This window comes from Schistocerca americana, chromosome 5 (genome assembly GCF_021461395.2).
Source record: "Schistocerca americana isolate TAMUIC-IGC-003095 chromosome 5, iqSchAmer2.1, whole genome shotgun sequence".
Lineage (NCBI taxonomy): Eukaryota > Metazoa > Arthropoda > Insecta > Orthoptera > Acrididae > Schistocerca > Schistocerca americana.
Window position 1 is genome coordinate 135,679,348 of NC_060123.1, and position 20,658 is coordinate 135,700,005.

A 20,658-nucleotide genomic window follows, 5' to 3' on the forward strand; every position below is an offset into this window, starting at 1 on the left:
AAGACATTATCTGCTATACCCCAGGTGGCATATGCCACCATGGGATCAAAATCGACATCATCTTTCCAAATGTACTGTTCTCCCCACTTTTCACAGCACCCTGCTGTATGGAATTATATTCAGCACTAATATGCCACCTAGTTCAGTCATTTTTCTTAACTCAGAAAGGAATTGTAAGAGTGATGCAACAGCCTCAACAAACAGAAAGTCTTTAAACTGTGACCAATCCTCGCACTTTCCTGTGTATATTAGAAACTTGTCAATGTGATGGAAGGAATTAAAAAACATAATTAAAAATGTTAATATTCATGAGCGTGATGCAGAGCAAAAAGAAAAGTTTCATGTCCATTGGGTAAGGTCACCAACTTTTAAAACTTGCACTGCAAATAGTACAAGTTTACGATAAGTGTTCCCCATAGGGTAAAAATTGTTTCATTATTCTCACTTTAATAATTCTAGATGTTTTGTAAGGTTATCTGCTATACTTGTTGGTGAAAGTGTTTGCTGTTTGAATGAGTGTGTGCTGCCTGTGTTGGTGTAAAAATTGGAAATACTGTCTTAAGTGCTTTGTGCATGTTGCTGTGTTCTGTCTGTCTGTCTGTATTCGTCATGTAATGTCCTTGAGGCATCATCAGCGATTTTATTTATTATCTCCCATTTGTCTTTGTCCCTTATTCCCCATATCATGTCATTGGTGTCAGGTGTGCTGCTCTGTATTGGTGACAGTGAAAAAATGTGTGTTCTGGGGATCCATGTTCCCCACATGTATAAGCAGCACTCTGGCTGCAGCATACATGGAGTAAGTGCGCATGGTAAGGGCTGTGACTTGTCAGAAAGTGAACCATACCCTGACTGGGAGTGATGTGACTCAGTCTCAGATGTTTCCTGATGTCCGGGAAGAAATGATAAGCCCTATGGCCCTTATAGGTTAGCTCCCATTCCATTTGCCAGGTATCCACCTGCCATTTAATGACTTGGTGCTTCTCGGGGATGTTCTGTCCAGTAATCTCGATTACCTTATCCTGCCTCACTCTCCTTAGCCAGTACACTGCAGCCCAAAACCAAATGGTTATGTCGATACAGAAGGTTAAATGTGCCACGCAGAGTGATTACACTGACATGGTGTTCAAAGCTCCAGACAGCCTTACCCTGACATTTCTCTGCCTTATCTGCATGATGTTCCTATTCATCACCAGATATATTCAGTGGACCCAAGCACAGGACTGGAACAACGGAATCACTTTTTCCACCAGGATTTTGACTGCCTCTCACCATGTACTAAAATGAGAAATATCCCCCTCACTACCTCCCCCCCCCCCCCCCCCCCCTCCAGAGTGGCATTCTGCTGCCCACCCAACCTGTGCAATAGTGTTGTCTATCCTTATTCCACACCTGCTCCCACCCCATGGTCTCATGGCTCATATCCTTGCAGTAGACCCTAGATGCATCCATCTTCCCATTATTGCCTACTCCATCTCTGTCACACATCTCCTAACCCATCGAAGGTAGGGCCACCTGTGAAAGCAACCAAGGATGTGATCTACCAACTTAGCTGCAGCCACTGTGCCACAGTCTATGTGGACATGACAACTAACATGCCGTCTGTTCACATGAATGAATACCACCAAACTGTGGCCAGGAGACAGCTGGAGCAGCCAGTTGCTGAGCCTGCTCTCCAACACATATGACTTTAATGACTATTTCACAGCCTGTGATATCTAGATTCTTCCCACCACCACCACCACCACCGCCACCGCCTTTTCTGAAGTTGGCACTCTGTTCCAACATACCCTTCATTCCCTTAACACACTTGCCTCAACCTTCACTAGTGCCTATCCTCCACCTGCTTATCCCCTTATCTGCTCCTACTCCAGTACTACCCACAATTTCTATCCCACTAATGGACCTGCATAGTCCTTTTTCCTTCTCTACTCCCCCCCCTCCCCCCCCCCCCCACCCCCACCCCAGCACGGTGTCCTGATGCTGCACTAGCAGCCCTACTGTGTCTCCACCATGTACTTCATGCTTTCACAGGCCGCACTAACACTTTTCACCATCTCTACCGTGCTCTCCCTCCCTACCCCATTCCTTTTCTATATCTGGACTGAACAAAGTGGTTGGCACATTGGACTCACGTTTGGGAAGACGACAGTTCAACTCTGTGTTTGGACATCCAGATTTACATTTTTCATCGTTTCTGAAATCACTCCAGGCAAATGATGGAATGGTTTGTTTGAAAGGGCATGGCCATTTTCCTCCCCAATCCTTGACAAGAAAAGGAGCTTGTGCTCCATCTCTAATGACCTTGATGTTGATGGAACAGTACAGTCTAATCTTTTGTTCTTCCCCTATACCCCCACTACCCACTCCAGCAAAGATTGCTGCTTACCTCAGATACAGTCGCAGTCAGCCTTAGTGCCTGAAGATGACAGTGGCCATGTTTGTGGAAACTGTGCATGTGTGAAGTGAGTTTTCTACACCTGATGAAAGGGTTAGTCTGACAGCTGAATATTTTCTCTTTCATTGTGCCTGTATGTGACTCAATGCCTCCCCTATGTGGTGAATAGGAGTCTATCCTTCCCATATTGTTGTTATTCCATACTGAGTGTTCCATTGTGTGTTTTTACTATTGGGAAATGTTAGTCCTAGTATGCTACATTGGTGAAATCCTGTATAAATACATTTTGGTTATGTTAGCTGCTTCACTAAAACTTAAGCATTATTTGAGGTTTGTGTTAAGTCTTCATACTCTCTCTCCTAGTTATGATTCGAACAAGTCAGTAGCTATGCCTCTCATTCCTAAAGATTCTAGATTATTCAGTAGAATCAACAGTGTCAAAAGCCTAGATCCGATTTGATCTAACTAACACATGGAAACAAAATCAACATTAGTCTTAGCCCACTGCTGCCCACACCTAAAATGAGTTTATTGTAGGGTTTTGCTCCCTATGATCCTAGTAAAGCCAGTGCCCTCAAAAAGCAGTAAGAGACAGTTTACTATTTCCTTATTAGACATGATTTCTTCAGGACATAATGCTCTGAATATTGTGTTTCTCATTTCCTCCATTGCTTCACATTGGGAGATTAAGTGTGGTGTGGTTTCTTCCACCTCACCTCATAGTCTACACTTATGGACTTCTTCCTCTATATCCACTGTTTATAGGCGTTTTCTTAAAGTTCCCATGACCACTCATAAGTCCCACCATGTTCGTCATTTGTCTCCTGCTCAGTTCCAGAATTACAGAACTTATCTTGAAACAAGGCTCAGGCATCATTAGCTTACTGTGTTTTGTTTTTGGATCATAGATCCAGTTCTTTGTCACTAATTCCTGTGTGTTCAGGGACCCACAGCAGGTTTACCCCATTGCTTTCTGCGAGTCTCACTAGGGCTTCATGATGTTCTGCAACAATCTTTGATCTCATTGCAGGGGTTGATAGAGGTTTTAGAGCTGCTTGGCTGTGTGAATAAATGTTGTAGCATGTATGCAAATTCTCCCATGGGCACGTTTGATAGCAGATATTGCTGCCTGAAGTACTGTGGCCAGCTTCCCTAGAGAAATTTCCCTCTCCAGTCTAGGCTGCAGCCATATACTCTGGACCCAGCACCTTCATTTGTTTTCTACCCACCAGTAAACCAGAGTATGTCTCCTGAATGATGCAGCTGCTTCCTTCTTCCAATTGTTACTCTGAAAGGTTTATTGCATGGTGTCTACAGGTCATGAAAAAGTAATGAAAATGATCAAGTGGTAATGAAAAGGTAAAGAAATTCAGTTGGTGGTCATGAATTTCGTTTTGTATGTCAGTCAGGTGTGGTTCTAGAAGGGTGTAGCAAGTTAGAGCTACCTCAAAAAATGTTGTATCCGGCAGTCCATTTAATAAAAAAAAAATATATAAGGATTCATCAGAACTTATTAAAAGTCTTTGTTATGTGTAGAGGACTTAAGTGTCCATCTGTGCAAGCCTCTGCTACTGTGGTTTGCAACCTTGAGCGGAAATTGAGAAATTTGGAGGTGTGGCTTTGTTCAGCTATGTGTGGTGTATACACATAGTGGAAATGACTTACAAATTATAGCTCTGCCCACAAAAGTGCTGCCATCTCATGTATTGCTGGAGGATTATCAGTTAGAACAGCTGTTTTTTTAATTTGTCCACTCCCACTGCAGTTTAAATCTCTTTAATCTGCATTTTTTTTTGGAAAGACATTTCCTTAAAATTTTTTAATAGTTAACATAAAATTATTGTAATTTAATCTCCTTTTAAAGGTGTGAAGGACAATCACAGTAAAATTTATTACTCGCTAGCCAAAACGTTTCCCACATCATATTAGTATTACTCATGAACTATACCGACCTCTGTCGAGCATTTTGTGCAAATCTGACTTTGAAATTAGAGCCAGTGGCATTTCATGTGTATGAGCACATGAAAGAGACATCCAGCAGTGGTTCATTCACTAGTTTCAAGGCAACAAAACAAGTTGTTTTTTGGTGTAGTAAAAACAGTGCCAGCACAGTCGCAAGTTTCTTCTGAACAGAATTTGACTGGCGGTAATGAATTACAATCACTTGCTCCTGCTACAATTGCTAGAACTTCAGCTGAAGAGAGTTATAAAACAAACTGAATGAAACATTTTTTAGTTGGTGATAAGACAGTATTGTATTGTATTGTATGTTAGCCGGGGACCTAGAAATGATGGAGAGGCTCCGTCCCCTGCCGCAGCCGCAGTGGTCTACAACCCCACGACGACTATCGCAGTCCACTTCACCACCCCGCTGCCCCACACCAAACCCAGGGTTATTGTGCGGTTCGGCCCTCAGTGGACTACCCCCCCACCCCCCGGGAATGTCTCACACCAGACGAGTGTAACCCCTATGTTTGTGTGGTAGAATAATGGTGGTGTATGCGTACATGGAGAACTTGTTTGCGCAGCAATCGCCGACATAGTGTAACTAACGCGGAATAAGGGGAACCAGCCCGCATTCGCCAAGGCAGATGGAAAACCACCTAAAAACCATCCACAGAGTGGCCGGTTCACTGGAACTCGACACAAATCCGCCAGGCGAATTCGTGCCGGGGACCAGGCGCTCCTTCCCGCCCAGAAAGCCGTGTGTTAGACCGCACGGTCAACCGGGCAAATTACAAATTATGTTTCCTGATAGTGTGATTGCCAAAGAAATGTAGTTATGCAAGGGTAAGTTGTCATGTATAATTACTTATGGACTTGGCCCTTATTTCCAGAATCTCCTAGCTAACATAGTCAGGGAAGTTGGGTTCTTCTGTGTGTCATATGATGAGAGTTTAAACTAAGTTGTCCAAAAGGGACAGACAGATTTGATGATTTGTTTCTGGGATGAATAAAAGCAGTCCACTTCTAGAAGGTATTTAACCTTTATATTTTTGAAATCTGCCACATATTCTGTTTTTCAGTCAAGTTTCCTGGAGTGTCTGAATAGTTTGAATTTGTCACCTAAGAACGTACCTGTAATTGAAATTTCAATGCATGGGCCAAATGTGAACTTAAAGATGTTACATTATCTGCAAGGCTTCTAATCAATGAAAAAAGTAATCAACCACAAATGTTTCATTATGGCATTTGCTCACTTCATGTAGTGAACGGAGCTTTGAAAACTGCTCATAATAGAAGTGGTTGGAATGTTCATGAATTTCTTAGTTTATCTGGTACTTATTGAAGGATTTTCCCTCAAAGAGGGCAACCTTCTCAGATATCACTGGGGTTTCCAAATTTCCATTCAAGTATGTTCTATAAGATGGACAAGAAATATTGAATACATGAAGAAAGCACTTGAACTTATTCCGCATTTGAAGAAGTAGTTGCTGAAGTACATAAAAGACCACCTGAAAGTAGAAACTTTGAAAATATTAAACATCAGTAAGAAGATAAATTTCTTTGTGCAAAACTTCAATTTCTTGTATCATTATCAGTTGACCTTGAGGGGTTTGTAACTAAGTATCAGTCAAATGACTCTATCATCCTGTTTTTGTACAAAGATTTGTTCAGTTTCATGTATAGCATTGCTTCTCAGTTCAAAAAGAAAACTGTTATGAAAAATTCTAGCAAATTACTTGCTGTTGATGTTACTAAATTATGTAGCTGTAAAACAAGTCATTATGTAGAGATTCGATTTGGTGTCACTGCTGCTAGCAAGAACTACGTGGAAAAGTTAATCTTATTTTCAGAAATAGGTGCAAAGGTATTTTTCAAAATCTGTATCTGAAAATTGCAAAGCAGAGTCCTTTGAAATTAAAGGTAGTCAAAGGTGGCTTATGTTTATCATCCAAAGTTTAGCAGAGCATCATTTTGAGAAATTCTTGAGTGGCAAGTGCACTGGAAAAATTTGTGTCAAAAAACATATGACTCCATCAACAGCTGGCATTGTGAAGAGAGAATACTTTAAATTTTGTGAATATTCAAAAAACTGAACAATTCAATCCTAAGGAGGAAAAACTTGATCACTTCCTGATGAATTTACTGCTAAGTGTGAACCATGACTTCATCAAGTTCATGAAGAAGCTTCTATGCATGTTTCATGAAAATGCTGCAGTTGGAAGAGGCGTTTGCGTTAATAAAGCAATTTTAGTTCCAAAATTAGAAGAAGATACAGCTGTTGCAGAAAGAATTTTTTACAGTGCTATACAGTTGTTACAGTGGTTTACTTAATAGTGAGAAGCAGCTGAGGGTGGACATTGCAAAATCAATCAGTGATACTAGCTGTGAAGAATGCTTCATCAAAAAGAGTAGAAATCTTAAAAAGAGGAAATCTGATGAAAATGAAGTGGCCAATCTTAAAACAAGAACAGTTCATTAAATGAAAGAGCACAAAAATGAGGGGCCCAGTGGAAAAGGGGCACTTGGCACCAGAATAGGTCATGTCAGGAAATGGGAATTAAGGAAATATGATTTTGTATGGTAATGTGAACTCCTGCTGTGATACCAACAGTTGTTACAGTAACTAGATGGTGTTCTGCAAATACTATTAAATATTAGGCCACTTTATTACAGTTTAAAGTACAGAAAATGAAATCCTTGACATGTAGACACATTACATAGCATGTCATTAATAGTCAAACTCCTCATCAGTGTTTTGCTGTTCTATTGTATCGTCATTACCATCATTTATCAATGACTGAAAAAACTTGAACACATTACATAGCATGTCATTAATAGTCAAACTCCTCATCAGTGTTTTGCTGTTCTGTTGTATCGTCACTACCATCATTTATCAATGACTGAAAAAACTTGAATATATTGGAGGCACAAACTGCAGTAAACTTTGAAGGCCCTTGAACTTTGCTGCCTTAATTCGACGTCTATTTGGATACTTAGGAACTAACTGGCAGTATGCAAGCTTCATAAATTGTCCATGACACTTCTGTAAACTAACTCGCACAGGTTTCTGGTTTGATTGTGTGAATATTTGATATATACAGAATGTTCACCACTCACTAATCTAAACACCATTGCGTTTCTGATGTCTGCAGGCTTTTTGTCAACAGTAACGTTACATTTGATGATACTGTTCATTATAGACAACAAAGACATGAAGTCGTGTTTCTTCATCAACCACAATGCATGGGTTCGTTTGGTTGCTCTTTCTCATAAGTTCAACCCATTTTTCTGTAGTGTACACAGCCTGTGTCTTTCTTTTCAGCTTCTCAATAACTCCAAAATCCTTGTTATATGGCAGGAACATGTGACCAGGGAGGAGAAATTTGTGCTCAACAACATCAAAACATTTTTTATCTAGGAGGTACAACCACAGACCTAGGATAATATAGTTTTTATTTTGTCCAACACACAAATCAGAATAAATGATGAGCCTTTGATGACGTTCTTCCACCACCTAGTCTAAAGCATTTAAAATGCAGCTAGCTACTTCATCGGCCCCTTTAGATGCATCATTCTTGGACCAGACACACATCACTGCCTTCTCATCACTACAACGGTGAATACAGAAATTATATGTCCAAAGTTATCTCTTATAAAAAACTGATTCTGTCAAAATATGTGGTGTTGGCAACGCTTGTTGTAAGTCCATGCACCATCCTGTTTTGACTCATTTGAGTCACTATTCAGGGCACTATATGCAGCTTCAGCTTTCTCAAGGTGTAGTTTGATGTCTGTGGATTTGATGTTATTAGGTACTCCAGCAGAATCACAAATACGACATGTATCACTTGACGGCAGTTTAAAACCAATATTATATTCTGTGTTGAAAATGGTTTCATACACATGTTGTTTCACTGGGACTTCATCTGTATTTTTAAGATCTTCACAGTACAAATGATACATTCCAGCAATCGAGTGAGCGGAGGTTATGTAGGACTTGTTCGGATTCTGTGTTCTACCATAATGTGATGTGTACCTTGGAAACATTACGATGTGATTTTTAACCTTATTTTTTCTCTTGTTATCAATGGCTAGAGGTCTGTTAGAATGCTTGCCTCTTCTGTCCCGTCTAGGTGTATGTACAGATACATGTGTTGTAGATTCATGACACTCTGTGTCACATTCTTCATTGCTACAGACAATCTTCAAACGTTTAATAGAAATGACATGAACAGCTAAAAATGCAGTCCTACACACTTCAGCTTCAGTAACTGGAGTGTCATGAATTAAATACCTGAAAGAAACATTCCTCTGACTTACTGTTGGAACCTTCCTCTTCTTTGGATACACCTTTTTGCACTTGTTAGGCCACACTAATCCAAATAAATAAGCATTTTGCTTATTATAATCTCCCAAACAATAAAACTCAATAAATATCCCTCATTCTGTTCTTCATTCAATGTTGAATATTTGTAGAAACTAGTTTTGCACTATGGATCACTGGCACTACGAAACACTTTCTCGGGCACAATCTTATTTTTTTGGGATTTATATTCTTTTCCATTGTTTCTTAACCTCTTCCTTTCATTATCTTTCCTGAACAACATTTGAGAAACACTTTCTGATTGGCTCTCTGAAACCAAGTCAACCAGGTTTCAGGTTCATAAGGAAAGGGTTTGTCATTGTACCACACATATTTTTGAGAGGTCATAACTAGAGGAAATGAGCAAATCAAGATCACAACTTTCAACAGTTTCAATCCAGTATGTGTACAGATTTTCAGAGGATCAAATTAATGATCTTTTCATTATTTGTTCATTACCTCTTTAGTTATCTTTCACCTTGCAACATATATTCTTTACATGAGGGTTCCATAATAGTTTCACATCTGGATTTATCCCTACATACTTCACTATCCACTGTACTAGTAGACTTCCGTCAAGGAGCTTGAGATTCCAGTATGTGAACTGGATCGCCTTCGTCATAAATGGCAGCACAACAGTTTTCTTACAACTGACCTTTGGATAGTATTCAATTTTAGTTGGTTAATTCACCACTAGGTTCCACGGTAGTGGGGACAAAACCTCTCCTTGCAGACACCCCCTGGTGGTGTTGATCACTATTATCATCATTCGTCATGGTGGCTTGTACCATTCTTCTGCTTAAAATGGTCTTAATCCATTTGCATATGATGATCGCAATGCCGTGCTGTTCTGCAGCTCTAGGTTGTGTTGTTAAAATCTCCTTTGATATCCAGGAAGATACAGAGAGCAGTTTCCTGAAAGAGTAAAGCTTTTTCCACATTTCAAACAGATGGAGAAGTTCTGTTTCACATAATTTGCGTGGTTGATATGTGAGTTGATTTACATGTAGGGAAACCTCAGTGGAGCTCTTTTTCCTTAACTTATACATACCTGATGAAACCCCTCTGTTCGGAGCATCAGTTACTGCTGTCATGTCCAAGCAATGGATATTAAGTGGACCACATTAAACCTGTTCTCTTAACACTCCCAACAGCGTGTGGACTGTCAACAAAACACTGGTGGTCATGGAATACAAACAAACATAAAAGATAACATCAACTATGGCACTTCATGGATGGGAGGAAAAGTGAAATATATTGCATACATAGTAACTCAAGCAGGAGCAGGTTACATACTAGGGATGAGAAAAACTGAACATTAAAACTGATCCTGGTAGTTTAGTTCTGAATAACTGATACTCTTTGGTATTTGGTCTCATTTATAGTAGTTATCTTTTATTTTTTTTACGTATAACTGAGTAATAAACCAAAATAGCTATTAGCCATAGCAGCACTTCTAAAATTGTTTTAAAATAAAACTTTTATATAAAAAAAAAGGATTAATTTTTAAACATAAAATTTGGATTGGTTTGAAATATTGTATTGTTGTATAAAATGGGGAAAGCGATCAGTGCTATTTTAATAACAATGCCGACAGAAACAAGCAACAAACACATGGCATAAGAAATGGTACAGGACTGATGAAGAAATATTATCATTTTGTTGTGTGTTGTAGCTTAAGGTAAGCATGTATGTGCAGTGCACAAGACTTGGCCCTGCTGGACATCCATTGTATTGCAGGATGACACTAATCCTAGTCTGGATATATCTTTTCAAAGTGATGTACAGTGCTTCATATGCTTTAAAAGATTAAAGCTTTGTCTGTCACTTGTATGAAATAATAAAAGAGGAAGTAAATTAGTCTTCTTTTCTTCTTCTTCTTCTTGATCGAGTGGACCGAAAGCTGCTACAAGTTTCCTCCCCCATTGTATTCTGTCCATTGCTGCTATCTGCCATCTGTCCACATCCATTGATGTGTGGTTTAAATCTTTGTGGAGGCCATCCTTCCAATGCTTCTTGGATCTCCCTGGTGGTCTCTTTCCTGTAGGTGTGAAAGCCAGGAGCTTCTGAGGCTATCTGTGGTCTTCCATCCAAGCCACATGGCCAGTCCACTGCATTCGTTTGGCTTTGACAGTTCCTGCTATGTTGAGCTGCTGGTATAGTTCCTCAAGCTCTTGGTTGTGTCTGATCCCCCATTCCCCTGTGTCTGCATCCAGAACCAGGCCAAAAATCTTCCGAAGCACTTTTCTCTCAATATCGAAGAGCTTATGGAAGTCCTGTTTCTGGATACCCCATGTCTCCCACCCATATAGAACAACAGGTTGGATCAGGGTTTTGTATAGTTGAATCTTGAACTGTCTGGAGAGAGACCTGGACCAAAGCAGTTGTGCTAGGCTGTGGTAAGATCGCTTTCCTGCTTGTATTCTCACATTGATCTCTGCTTCACATGACAAGTTCTCACTTAAAAGTGCCCTTAGGTATTTAAATTCATGCACTCTTTCGTAGCACTGGTCTCCCACCTGCAGTGATTGTAGATGACCAGCAGTCTGACAATGCATCATAACGAGGTACTCTGCTTGGCTTCATTTATGTTTAGCCCAAAATTGCTGGCAGCCTTCTTTAGTGCTCTAGTCATTGGCTCCAACTCCTCTTCAGACCTAGAGATTAAACAGATGTCATCTGCATAGGCTAAGTATGCTAGTCTCTTTCCTTCAATTTCAATCCCTTTTTTCTCTTGAAAGGCCTCGCGTACGATCTTCTTGAGGGCAAAGTTGAACAGGATAGGGGACAAACCATCTCCTTGCCTGAGTCCTGTCACAATTTTAAATTTCTCAGTTACATGATGTTCCATCTGCACCTTTGCATGTGTTTCATCCAGACAGTTCTTTATCAGATTGATGAGTTTCTCTGCCATGCCAAACTCCCTCAAACAGCTGAGCATGCTCTTGCAATATATACAATTATAGGCCCTCTTAAAATCAATGAATAAAATATGCAAAACTTTACCATATCACACAGTTTCTCAGTGAGATGCTGGAGACTGAAGATGTGATCTACTGTTGATCACCTTGGCCAGAAATCTCCCCGGTACTCTCCAATCACTGATTCTGCCACTGGCTGAATTCTATGTATGAGGCAATTGGACAGGATCTTTAGTAGACATTAAGCAGGGGGATTCCTCAATAGTTGGCACAGTTCAGTTTGTCGCCCTTCTTATGTATTGGACAAATCAGAGCTATTTTCCATTCTTCTGGCAGTTCTTCTATGGTCCATATTGCCCATATCAGTCAGTGTACTCTTTCTGCAAATTTCTCTCCCACTGGCAGGATCATTTCAGCCGTGGTAACAGCAATAAATTAAAAACTTACATCAATTCATTCTTGGTATACAATAAAAACAGAAAGTAGCTGATCCGCTGCCTGTGACTACATAATATGTAATGTATTGCGAATACATAGAAAGAAGGATCCTTTATTGTATGATTATATGATAGCGGAACAAACACTGGTAGCAGTTACTTCTGTAAAATATCTGGGAGTATGCGTACGGAACGATTTGAAGTGGAATGATCATATAAAACTAATTGTTGGTAAGGCGGGTACCAGGTTGAGATTCATTGGGAGAGTGCTTAGAAAATGTAGTCCATCAACAAAGGAGGTGGCTTACAAAACACTCGTTCGACCTATACTTGAGTATTGCTCATCAGTGTGGGATCCGTACCAGGTCGGGTTGACGGAGGAGATAGAGAAGATCCAAAGAAGAGCGGCGCGTTTCGTCACTGGGTTATTTGGTAACCGTGATAGCGTTACGGAGATGTTTAATAAACTCAAGTGGCAGACTCTGCAAGAGAGGCGCTCTGCATCGCGGTGTAGCTTGCTCGCCAGGTTTCGAGAGGGTGCGTTTCTGGATGAGGTATCGAATATATTGCTTCCCCCTACTTATACTTCCCGAGGAGATCACGAATGTAAAATTAGAGAGATTAGAGCGCGCACGGAGGCTTTCAGACAGTCGTTCTTCCCGCGAACCATACGCGACTGGAACAGGAAAGGGAGGTAATGACAGTGGCACGTAAAGTGCCCTCCGCCACACACCGTTGGGTGGCTTGCGGAGTATCAATGTAGATGTAGATGTAGATGTTTCTGCTTGTAGCCCTTGAAAATGGAAAAATTAACACGAAAAATACAAGTTCTTCAACCTTAGTTTTCACTACTCAGTTTTGACTACTCATAATGCGCAAATGGTGGTATGATCCCCCATTACATCATTTTTCAGCAGAGTTTCAGAAAATTAGAATCAATAGGAGAATATTGGTGATTTTTTGGTAGTATCTTGAAACTGAGAGTCAAAATTTTTCAATCTTCGTTCGAGATTTCTACATTTATTATAGGAAACAATGGGAATAAAAAACTGGAAATTGATTATTTCACAAACCACTTATTTTGAGCAGTTTTAACAGTCAGGTTAAACTGGTGTGGAAAAAATTAATATTACTGGAAACCAGTTGTTTCAGTGTAACCACCATCCCTGTTATGCACAGAGGACCTGCAACATTGTACCAGTAAGCGTGCCACACAAAAGACATGAAAACAGTGTCAGTATTGTGCCATGTGTAAGGAAGAGAGAAGACAACACATTTAAAGATGAAAGGTTCAATCTAAAATTAGGATGTACCTGATGTTCGTGATGAGGTATGTTGCTGAAACATTGCACCAATAAGTCATTATCACCTGGCTTCACACCTCAGAAATCTTCACAAAGATGCGTGCCTGGTAAAAATTCCATGTAAACTTTAAGCAATCTTAAGTATTCTCTATTATCGATTGATGAAGTTGCAAACCGGCACAATGAAAAGACACTAACACAGTAGCGTTTGGCCAAAGCCTTTTTCAGAAAAGGAAATGCATACACTTTCATTCAGACAAGCAAGTTCACGTCATGTACAGGTCATGTGTGCAGAGGCTGCAACTTAATGCGTCATCTTTATGGTAAGTAGCAGTCTATTTTTTCCTTATATTGTTGGCATTCTGACTTGGAGTTTCCACATCATATCCTGTGTGTTAAGATGATTCAATCAATGAGATCATTATTTTATTGTTTATTCCTGCATGATAGTGTAGTGATATTTGAGTAGTGTGGCCATTAAAGTGTTGGTCAAGGTTACAGTCATTAAAAACAGTTGAGAGCAGAAAATATGTTCATGAACGAAAGGGAAAACATAAATTGTGCAGACTTTTGAAACTTGATGGTTCTTAATCTTTTTAAAGGGTGATAATTTGTACAAAAAAGAGCTATTCAACAATTAATCCAAAAATTAGATAGAAAATTTACCCTCGACGATGTGCCAAGGGGGGACAACAGGACAGCACAGGAGAAAAATTAACTGAGAAATGACAGCAAACAAGGGCTGGAGACCTCAGATGTGAGAACTGTCAGGAAAGACAAGGAAGAACATAGTGGAACTAGAAGCTCGCAAGACAAAGGAACAGCTGATTACAAATGCAACTATTCTAGTTACACCATGTTAAAGGTTACATCATGTTAAAGTGTATGCATACTGCTACATGAGAAGTAGAACCTTTTTATATTGTAGGTTTATTTGCAAGAATTAATTTAGCAAAATAAATATTCCACACATCTCCACATTTAAACAAAATATTTATAGTTGTGCTTCTTACCATGTTATTAAGCCTATTTTAAAAAATCAAATTAATAATGATGGACACATTTACAGGTTGTTTTTGTGTTTACACGTGGTGTGGATGAAGAAACTGTGAAGTGCCTTACTGACCTTGGTGTTACAGTTAGGAGTATAGGAAATGAATCTGACTGGTCTGAAAAAAATAAAGATGAAGCTAAAGGAACGCTAGAAAATCAGAATCAGCATAACACAACAGTTTTCAGCTGCAGTTCATTAAAGGAAAACAAAAATGGTTTGCTAGCACATGTCAGGTATATTAAACAAAAATTAAATGAATTAATTACGCATAGCAGTTGTTGCTAATAGGCTGTCATTTCCTACACATACAATTTATGTTGAGTTGCATTATTATATTACATTATAAAAATTAGGGACATGCAAGTTGTTTCTGTTTCACGGACTCAAAAACAGTTTTTATTTCAGTGATATTCAGTGCCTGAATCTTGATGTAACAACTTTACTTGCTTATGTGTCTGATTTAACCAATGGAGGATGTTACTTTGATTTTGATGATCCTTGTATTAATTATCAAGCTGAGCAGGAAAGGAAAGAACCATTGAAACCTCTTCTGGACAAACTGTTTGTTGGTGAGTGCTATATTATTGTATACTAATATGTAGTAGTTGAATGTATGGATACATGTATTTTTAATGTAACTGCTATGATATGACATTCTGTGTCATGCTTTATGCTGTGTATTTACTTCTTGAGTTTTTATTTTACTCTCATTGTAGGCATACACTTCTGATCACCACCACAACATATATTAACCTTTTAGTATTAAGTTAAGGAATAATGAAAATATTTATTGTATGGGGATCGAGATGTTACGTACGGTAATATCGAACCCAACATTAAGTATTCACTCGTTTACAATGAATTAACTTTACTTTGATCATGTCGGTATAAACGTATCCGCTCGAATACAGAGTTCGGAACACACTGAGATCAACAGTTTTCAAAGAAGTTCGTTCTCAAAGATGAGTCAGTCGACTCTTGCAGTCGATAACCGCCACAGAGCCGCCACCGGTAGTGCGGAGCACGGTAAAAATGATGAGAGGCGTGTGTGCACCCGGCCGATGAAGCAGGTGCACATGACCGATTGTGTCGTGGCAGGCGCTAGTGCAAGGCGCGATCAGACCGTTCCTCGATGTCTTGGTAGGCACAACCAGTGGAGGGAAGGAGGCGTGGAAGGCGTCCGCAGGTTGACCGTGCCATGCTGCTGATGGCACGGTGGAAGCAGAAGGCGGCGGCGTGTTGGTGGGGAGAACATCGTCGTGCCGAGGCCATGTGGCGCAGTGGGGTTTTGATCCAATCAAAGGCGCGGAGTGCGTCGAAGATGCGATGCGATGTATTGCCAAAGTATTTGCCGGCGAGCGCCGTGGTAATTGCAACGTGTCCGGTAACAGTTTAATATTGGCCGTATGACATAAAGGAGCAAGCATGCTGTGGCTTAACAGGTTGCGTAAGAGATGCTGGATGAGCAACACTCGCAATAATGATAGAGTTATAGAGGTGCTTGATGTTGCAGCATGGGAGAAAACAGCAAGCTGCACATGACTGACCTTGGCAGTGGATGACTTTGGTGTAGACGGAAGCATCACCTCAGAGTCCATGGACAGTGAGTGTGTTACAGCGGTAGATGGCAGGATGTTCCAAGCGGAGTTGACAGTGCCAGTGTTTTGATGTGCGAAACAGCTGTGATCGAAGGTTGGGAGGTGTGGCCATGAGCCATGTGCATGAGGCATGGCGACGGTGAGAGATGGTGGAAGGCAGGCGTGGTCAGCGAAACCATGGTTGGGGCAGGAAGGTGATGAGACGTAATGTGAACATGAAGAAGTCGAATCGGCGGATGAACTACTGGTCCATGGCGGAGAGGCGGACACAGTTCGATGGAAATGGAGCTGCGTGTGTGCTGTCGCTGTCAGCACTGTGGTCGAGCCGTAAGGCTGCAAGCTGTACGCGTGAAACTGCTGCACAGTCATGTGTCGGAGCGGAAAGATGCTCACTCGTCGAAGCAGAAATGGCAGATGTGTTGGTCGTACATTGCGGAGGTAGTGAAGAGGGTGGCAAAGGAAGTGGCACTGAAATGCGGCTGGTTATGCTGTGGTACAGAAACGAAGTGTCTGGAACTACCAAGGAAAGGTGGCAGCGGCGTAAATAAGTTGCTTGTATCACATCAGTAATGTAGAATTTCCACTTGAGGCGGCGTGATGATGACAGTTGTGACATCTGGGACATAGATCCACGTAGCATGATTGTCAGGGTATTAGTTGTAGCTGGTAGTAACGGCGAAGGATCGTCAGCAGTTGGAGGCGGAACAATGACAGGAGCATCTCATTGCATGTTGTGCTCGGTCGGTGTCGGCTGCAGCATGTGTAACTGATCTTGTACCAACAAGTTGTATGTCGCAATTTGCTCACGTAGCTGTCGCAAGCGTTCAGGCGAAAATGCATCTCATTGTATGTCGTGCTCGGTCGGTGTCTGCTGCAGCATGTGTAACTGATCTTGTACCAACAAACTGTATGTCACAATTTGCTTCCGTAGCTGTCGCAGTTGTTCAGGCGAAAATGTTTGTCATGAAGCAGTCTGCTGTGTATCACTGAGTAAGATACAGTCGAAATCAGAATCTGTCTCTAGCAAAGGGTAACCTGGCGTACATGACAAGGTCAGCGGCACAGTAGTGACGTAACAGTTCGAGTAGAAGAGATCGTGTGTGCGATCGCGAATGTGAAACTCAGTACTTGGCGGCGGCGGAGTAAGAACATGTTCACTGCTGTATGAAGCAATGATATGACTGAAATCGTGTTCTGGCGTGGGTGAACAAGTTGCGGGCGCGATCGAGTAGTGAACGGCCGGGCAGTAAGCGCGCGTAGTGTCAGTGAGTTGTTGACAAGTTGTAGGTGCGGAAGCTGTGACGGAATCGTATGTCGCGCAGCTGTTTGTTTTGACTGTGTCGAGGTCAGTGAGCCAGCAGGCGGCGGCCGTTACGTTGCTGTCGGTAGCGGTTGAGCAGAGTCGTTGCTCGTACTGCGTAGAGGGAGGTGTGGCACGTGCAATGTTGAACTGAGAAACAGCCGGCATTGTCGTCGGTGTAATTGGTCCATTGTCATTGATCGGTAGGATGCCCTTGATGAAATTGTTCCTGTGATGCTGGTGACAGACGCTGAATTAAAGCGGCTTTCACTCTGGTGTACTTGTCACTCAAATTGTCACAGGTAATGTCCATAATTATATAATGATAGTCCTTTAGGTGCCTGAAGAGTACGAGGTATTTTTCACTTTCGTCGGTGATGCCATAAGAGGAGAATATATACTCTGTGGCCATGAACCACAATGGAAGTTGGTCCGAGAGTAATGTTGGTAGTTGAATGCTACAAATGAGGGACAAGCGCGGAGAAGCAGCAGAAAAGTTGGCGTGAACATTCGAACTCTGGAAGACGGGCTGTGCGGAAACTGGGTCGAACGAATTTGCATGCGACGCGGAAGACGTGGTAGCTGTGACGGACGTTTGTGAATTTGACCAGGCATGCAATTTAGCCGTAGTTCAGAGTTCGTGCGAACTGGGATTTGCAACATAGTCCCCGTTTGTTGCAGTCCATTGTTTGGCATGATTGTCCGATGTCGAAGCACTGCACAAAGTTAATTCATTACACAAAAGCAAGTCAAAATTGTTCAAATTAATCGGCGAAGGAGGACTGCACTGTCCGGAAGTGAAATTACCGACGCGTTGAGTGGGTTTCGATGGATGACGTGTGCGCCTTGGTCGCATTGTTGATGTGTGAGAAGGTGACGAAATTTACCAAAAAGCACGATTCACACAAGAGTTGGGAATTTACACACTATTTACACTTCCTGTACACTGCATCCAGATGCGGCGCGATGTGAAATCGATGGACGTAGAAGTCTGACAAAGGGTTGCTGCATTGTTTGTCCATGGCGATGTTCCAGTATACATTTCTGGCATCGTAAACAGCGTTGGTGAGCGTCGGGGTCACCAGTATAGGGATTGAGATGTTACATACGGTAATATCAGACCCAACATTAAGTATTCGCTCGTTTATAATGAATTAACTTTATTTTGATGATGTCGGTACAAACACATCCGCTCGAATACAGAGTTCGTAATACACTGAGATCAACAGTTTTCAAAGAAGTTCATTCTCGAAGATGAATTGGTCGACTCTTGCAGTCGATAACCGCCACAAGTGTGTCATTTGGACAACGTTATTTTTGTAGCTTTCAGTCTGAAGACTGGTGTGATGCAGTTATCCACACTAGCAAGCCTTTTAACCACCACATAACATCTGCAGCCTACATTTACTCGAATCTGTTTACTGTAGTTAAGCCTTGGTCCACTTCTCTAGTTTTTACTCCCCACACTTCCCTCCATTACAAAATTTACTATTCCTTGGTGCCTAAGGATGTATTCTATCAACTTATTCCTTATTTTAGTGCAGTTCTCCCATAATTCGTAAATGTCTTCTTCTCCCATTTGATTCATTACCTCCTCATTAGTTATCAAATATACCCACACAATTTTTGGCGTTCTTCTGTAACAGCCCATTTTGAAAACTTCTGTTTCCTGCTTGTATGTATCTTTTATTGTCCTTGTTTTTCTTTAATACAATTCTTCACCCCAGACATATACTTTAAGACATATCGAAGATTGTGTTCTTGCAGTCCTGAGACTGGTTTGTTGCAGCTCTCCATGCTACTCTATCCTGTGCAAGCTTCTTAATCTCCCAGTACTTACTGCAACCTACGTCCTTCTGAATCTGCTTAGTGCATTCATCTCTTGGTCTCCCTCTATGATTTTTACCCTCCACACAGCCCTCCAATGCTAAATTTGTGATCCCTTGATGCCCCAGAACATGTCCTACCAACCTGTCCCTTCTTCTTGTCAAGTTGTGCCACAAACTCCTCTTCTCCCCAATTCTATTCAATACCTCCTCATTAGTTATGTGATCTACCCATCTTATCTTCAGCATTCTTCTGCAGCACCACATTTCAAAAGCTTCTATTCTCTTCTTGTCCAAACTATTTATCGTCCATGTTTCACTTCCACACATGGCTACACTCCATACAAATACTTTCAGAAATAACTTCCTGACACTTAAATCTATACTCGATGTTAACAAATTTCTCTTCTTCAGAAACGCTTGTCTTGCCATTGCCAGTCTACATTTTATATCATCTCTACTTCGACCATCACAGTTATTTTGCTCCCCAGATAGCAAAACTCCTTTACTACTTTAAGTGTCTCATTTCGTAATCTAACTCCCTCAGCATCACCCGACTTAATTTGACTACATTCCATGATCGTCGTTTTGCTTTTGTTGATGTTCATCTTATATCCTCCTTTCAAGACACTGTCCATTCCATTCAACTGCTCTTCCAAGTCCTTTGCTGTCTCTGACAGAATTACAATGTCATCGACAAACCTCAAAGTTTTTATTTCTTCTTCATGGATTTTAATACCTACTCCAAATTTTTCTTTTGTTTCTGTGGTGTCACCGCCAGACACCACACTTGCTAGGTGGTAGCCTTTAAATCGGCCGCGGTCCGGTAGTATACGTCGGACCCGCGTGTCGCCACTATCAGTGATTGCAAATCAAGCGCCGCCACACGGCAGGTCTAGAGAGACTTCCTAGCACTCATCCCCAGTTGTACAGCCGACTTTGCTAGCGATGGTTCACTGACAAAATACGCTCTCATTTGCCGAAACGATAGTTAGCATAGCCTTCAGCTACGTCATTTGCTACGACCTAGCAAGGCGCCATTACCAGTTGCTATTGATGCTGTAAAGCATGTACCGTCAATAGCGATGTTCACCATTTACGGATTAAAGTTAAGTATTCCAACAGCTACATCCTTTTTTGCTAAAGTCTAACTTCCTTGTCCTGTTCCAGACCTCACGCCAGCCTGCGTGAGCTAAAATGCGTGCCTCTCGGCTTCCTCTCATAGTGGGTTGGCTCTCTTGCCAATCCACAACAGTTTCCTTTACTGCTTGCTCAATATACAGATTTAATAGCATCAGGGAGAGGCTACAACCCTGTCTCAGTCCCTTCCCAACCGCTGCTTCCCTTTCATGTCCCTCGACTCTTATAACTGCCATCTGCTTTCTGTACAAATTGTAAATAGCCTTTCGCTCCCTGTATTTTACCCCTGCCACCTTTAGAATTTGAAAGAGAGTATTCCAGTCAACATTGTCGAAAGATTTCTCTAAGTCTACAAATGCTAGAAACGTAG

The 20,658-nt window shown here is 41.3% G+C and overlaps 1 protein-coding gene across 6 annotated transcripts in view; it reads left to right on the plus strand.

Annotated features, from left to right (window-relative positions):
• LOC124616740 (UPF0415 protein C7orf25 homolog) overlaps positions 1-20,658 on the plus strand; it is a 185,255-nt gene that overhangs the window by 115,556 nt on the left and 49,041 nt on the right. For all 6 annotated transcript variants that reach the window (XM_047145103.1, XM_047145105.1, XM_047145106.1 and 3 more), the window contains 2 exons: positions 14,440-14,657; positions 14,830-14,993. In XM_047145103.1, coding sequence (XP_047001059.1) covers positions 14,440-14,657; positions 14,830-14,993 — 382 coding nt within the window. The remainder of the gene's footprint in view (positions 1-14,439; positions 14,658-14,829; positions 14,994-20,658) is intronic.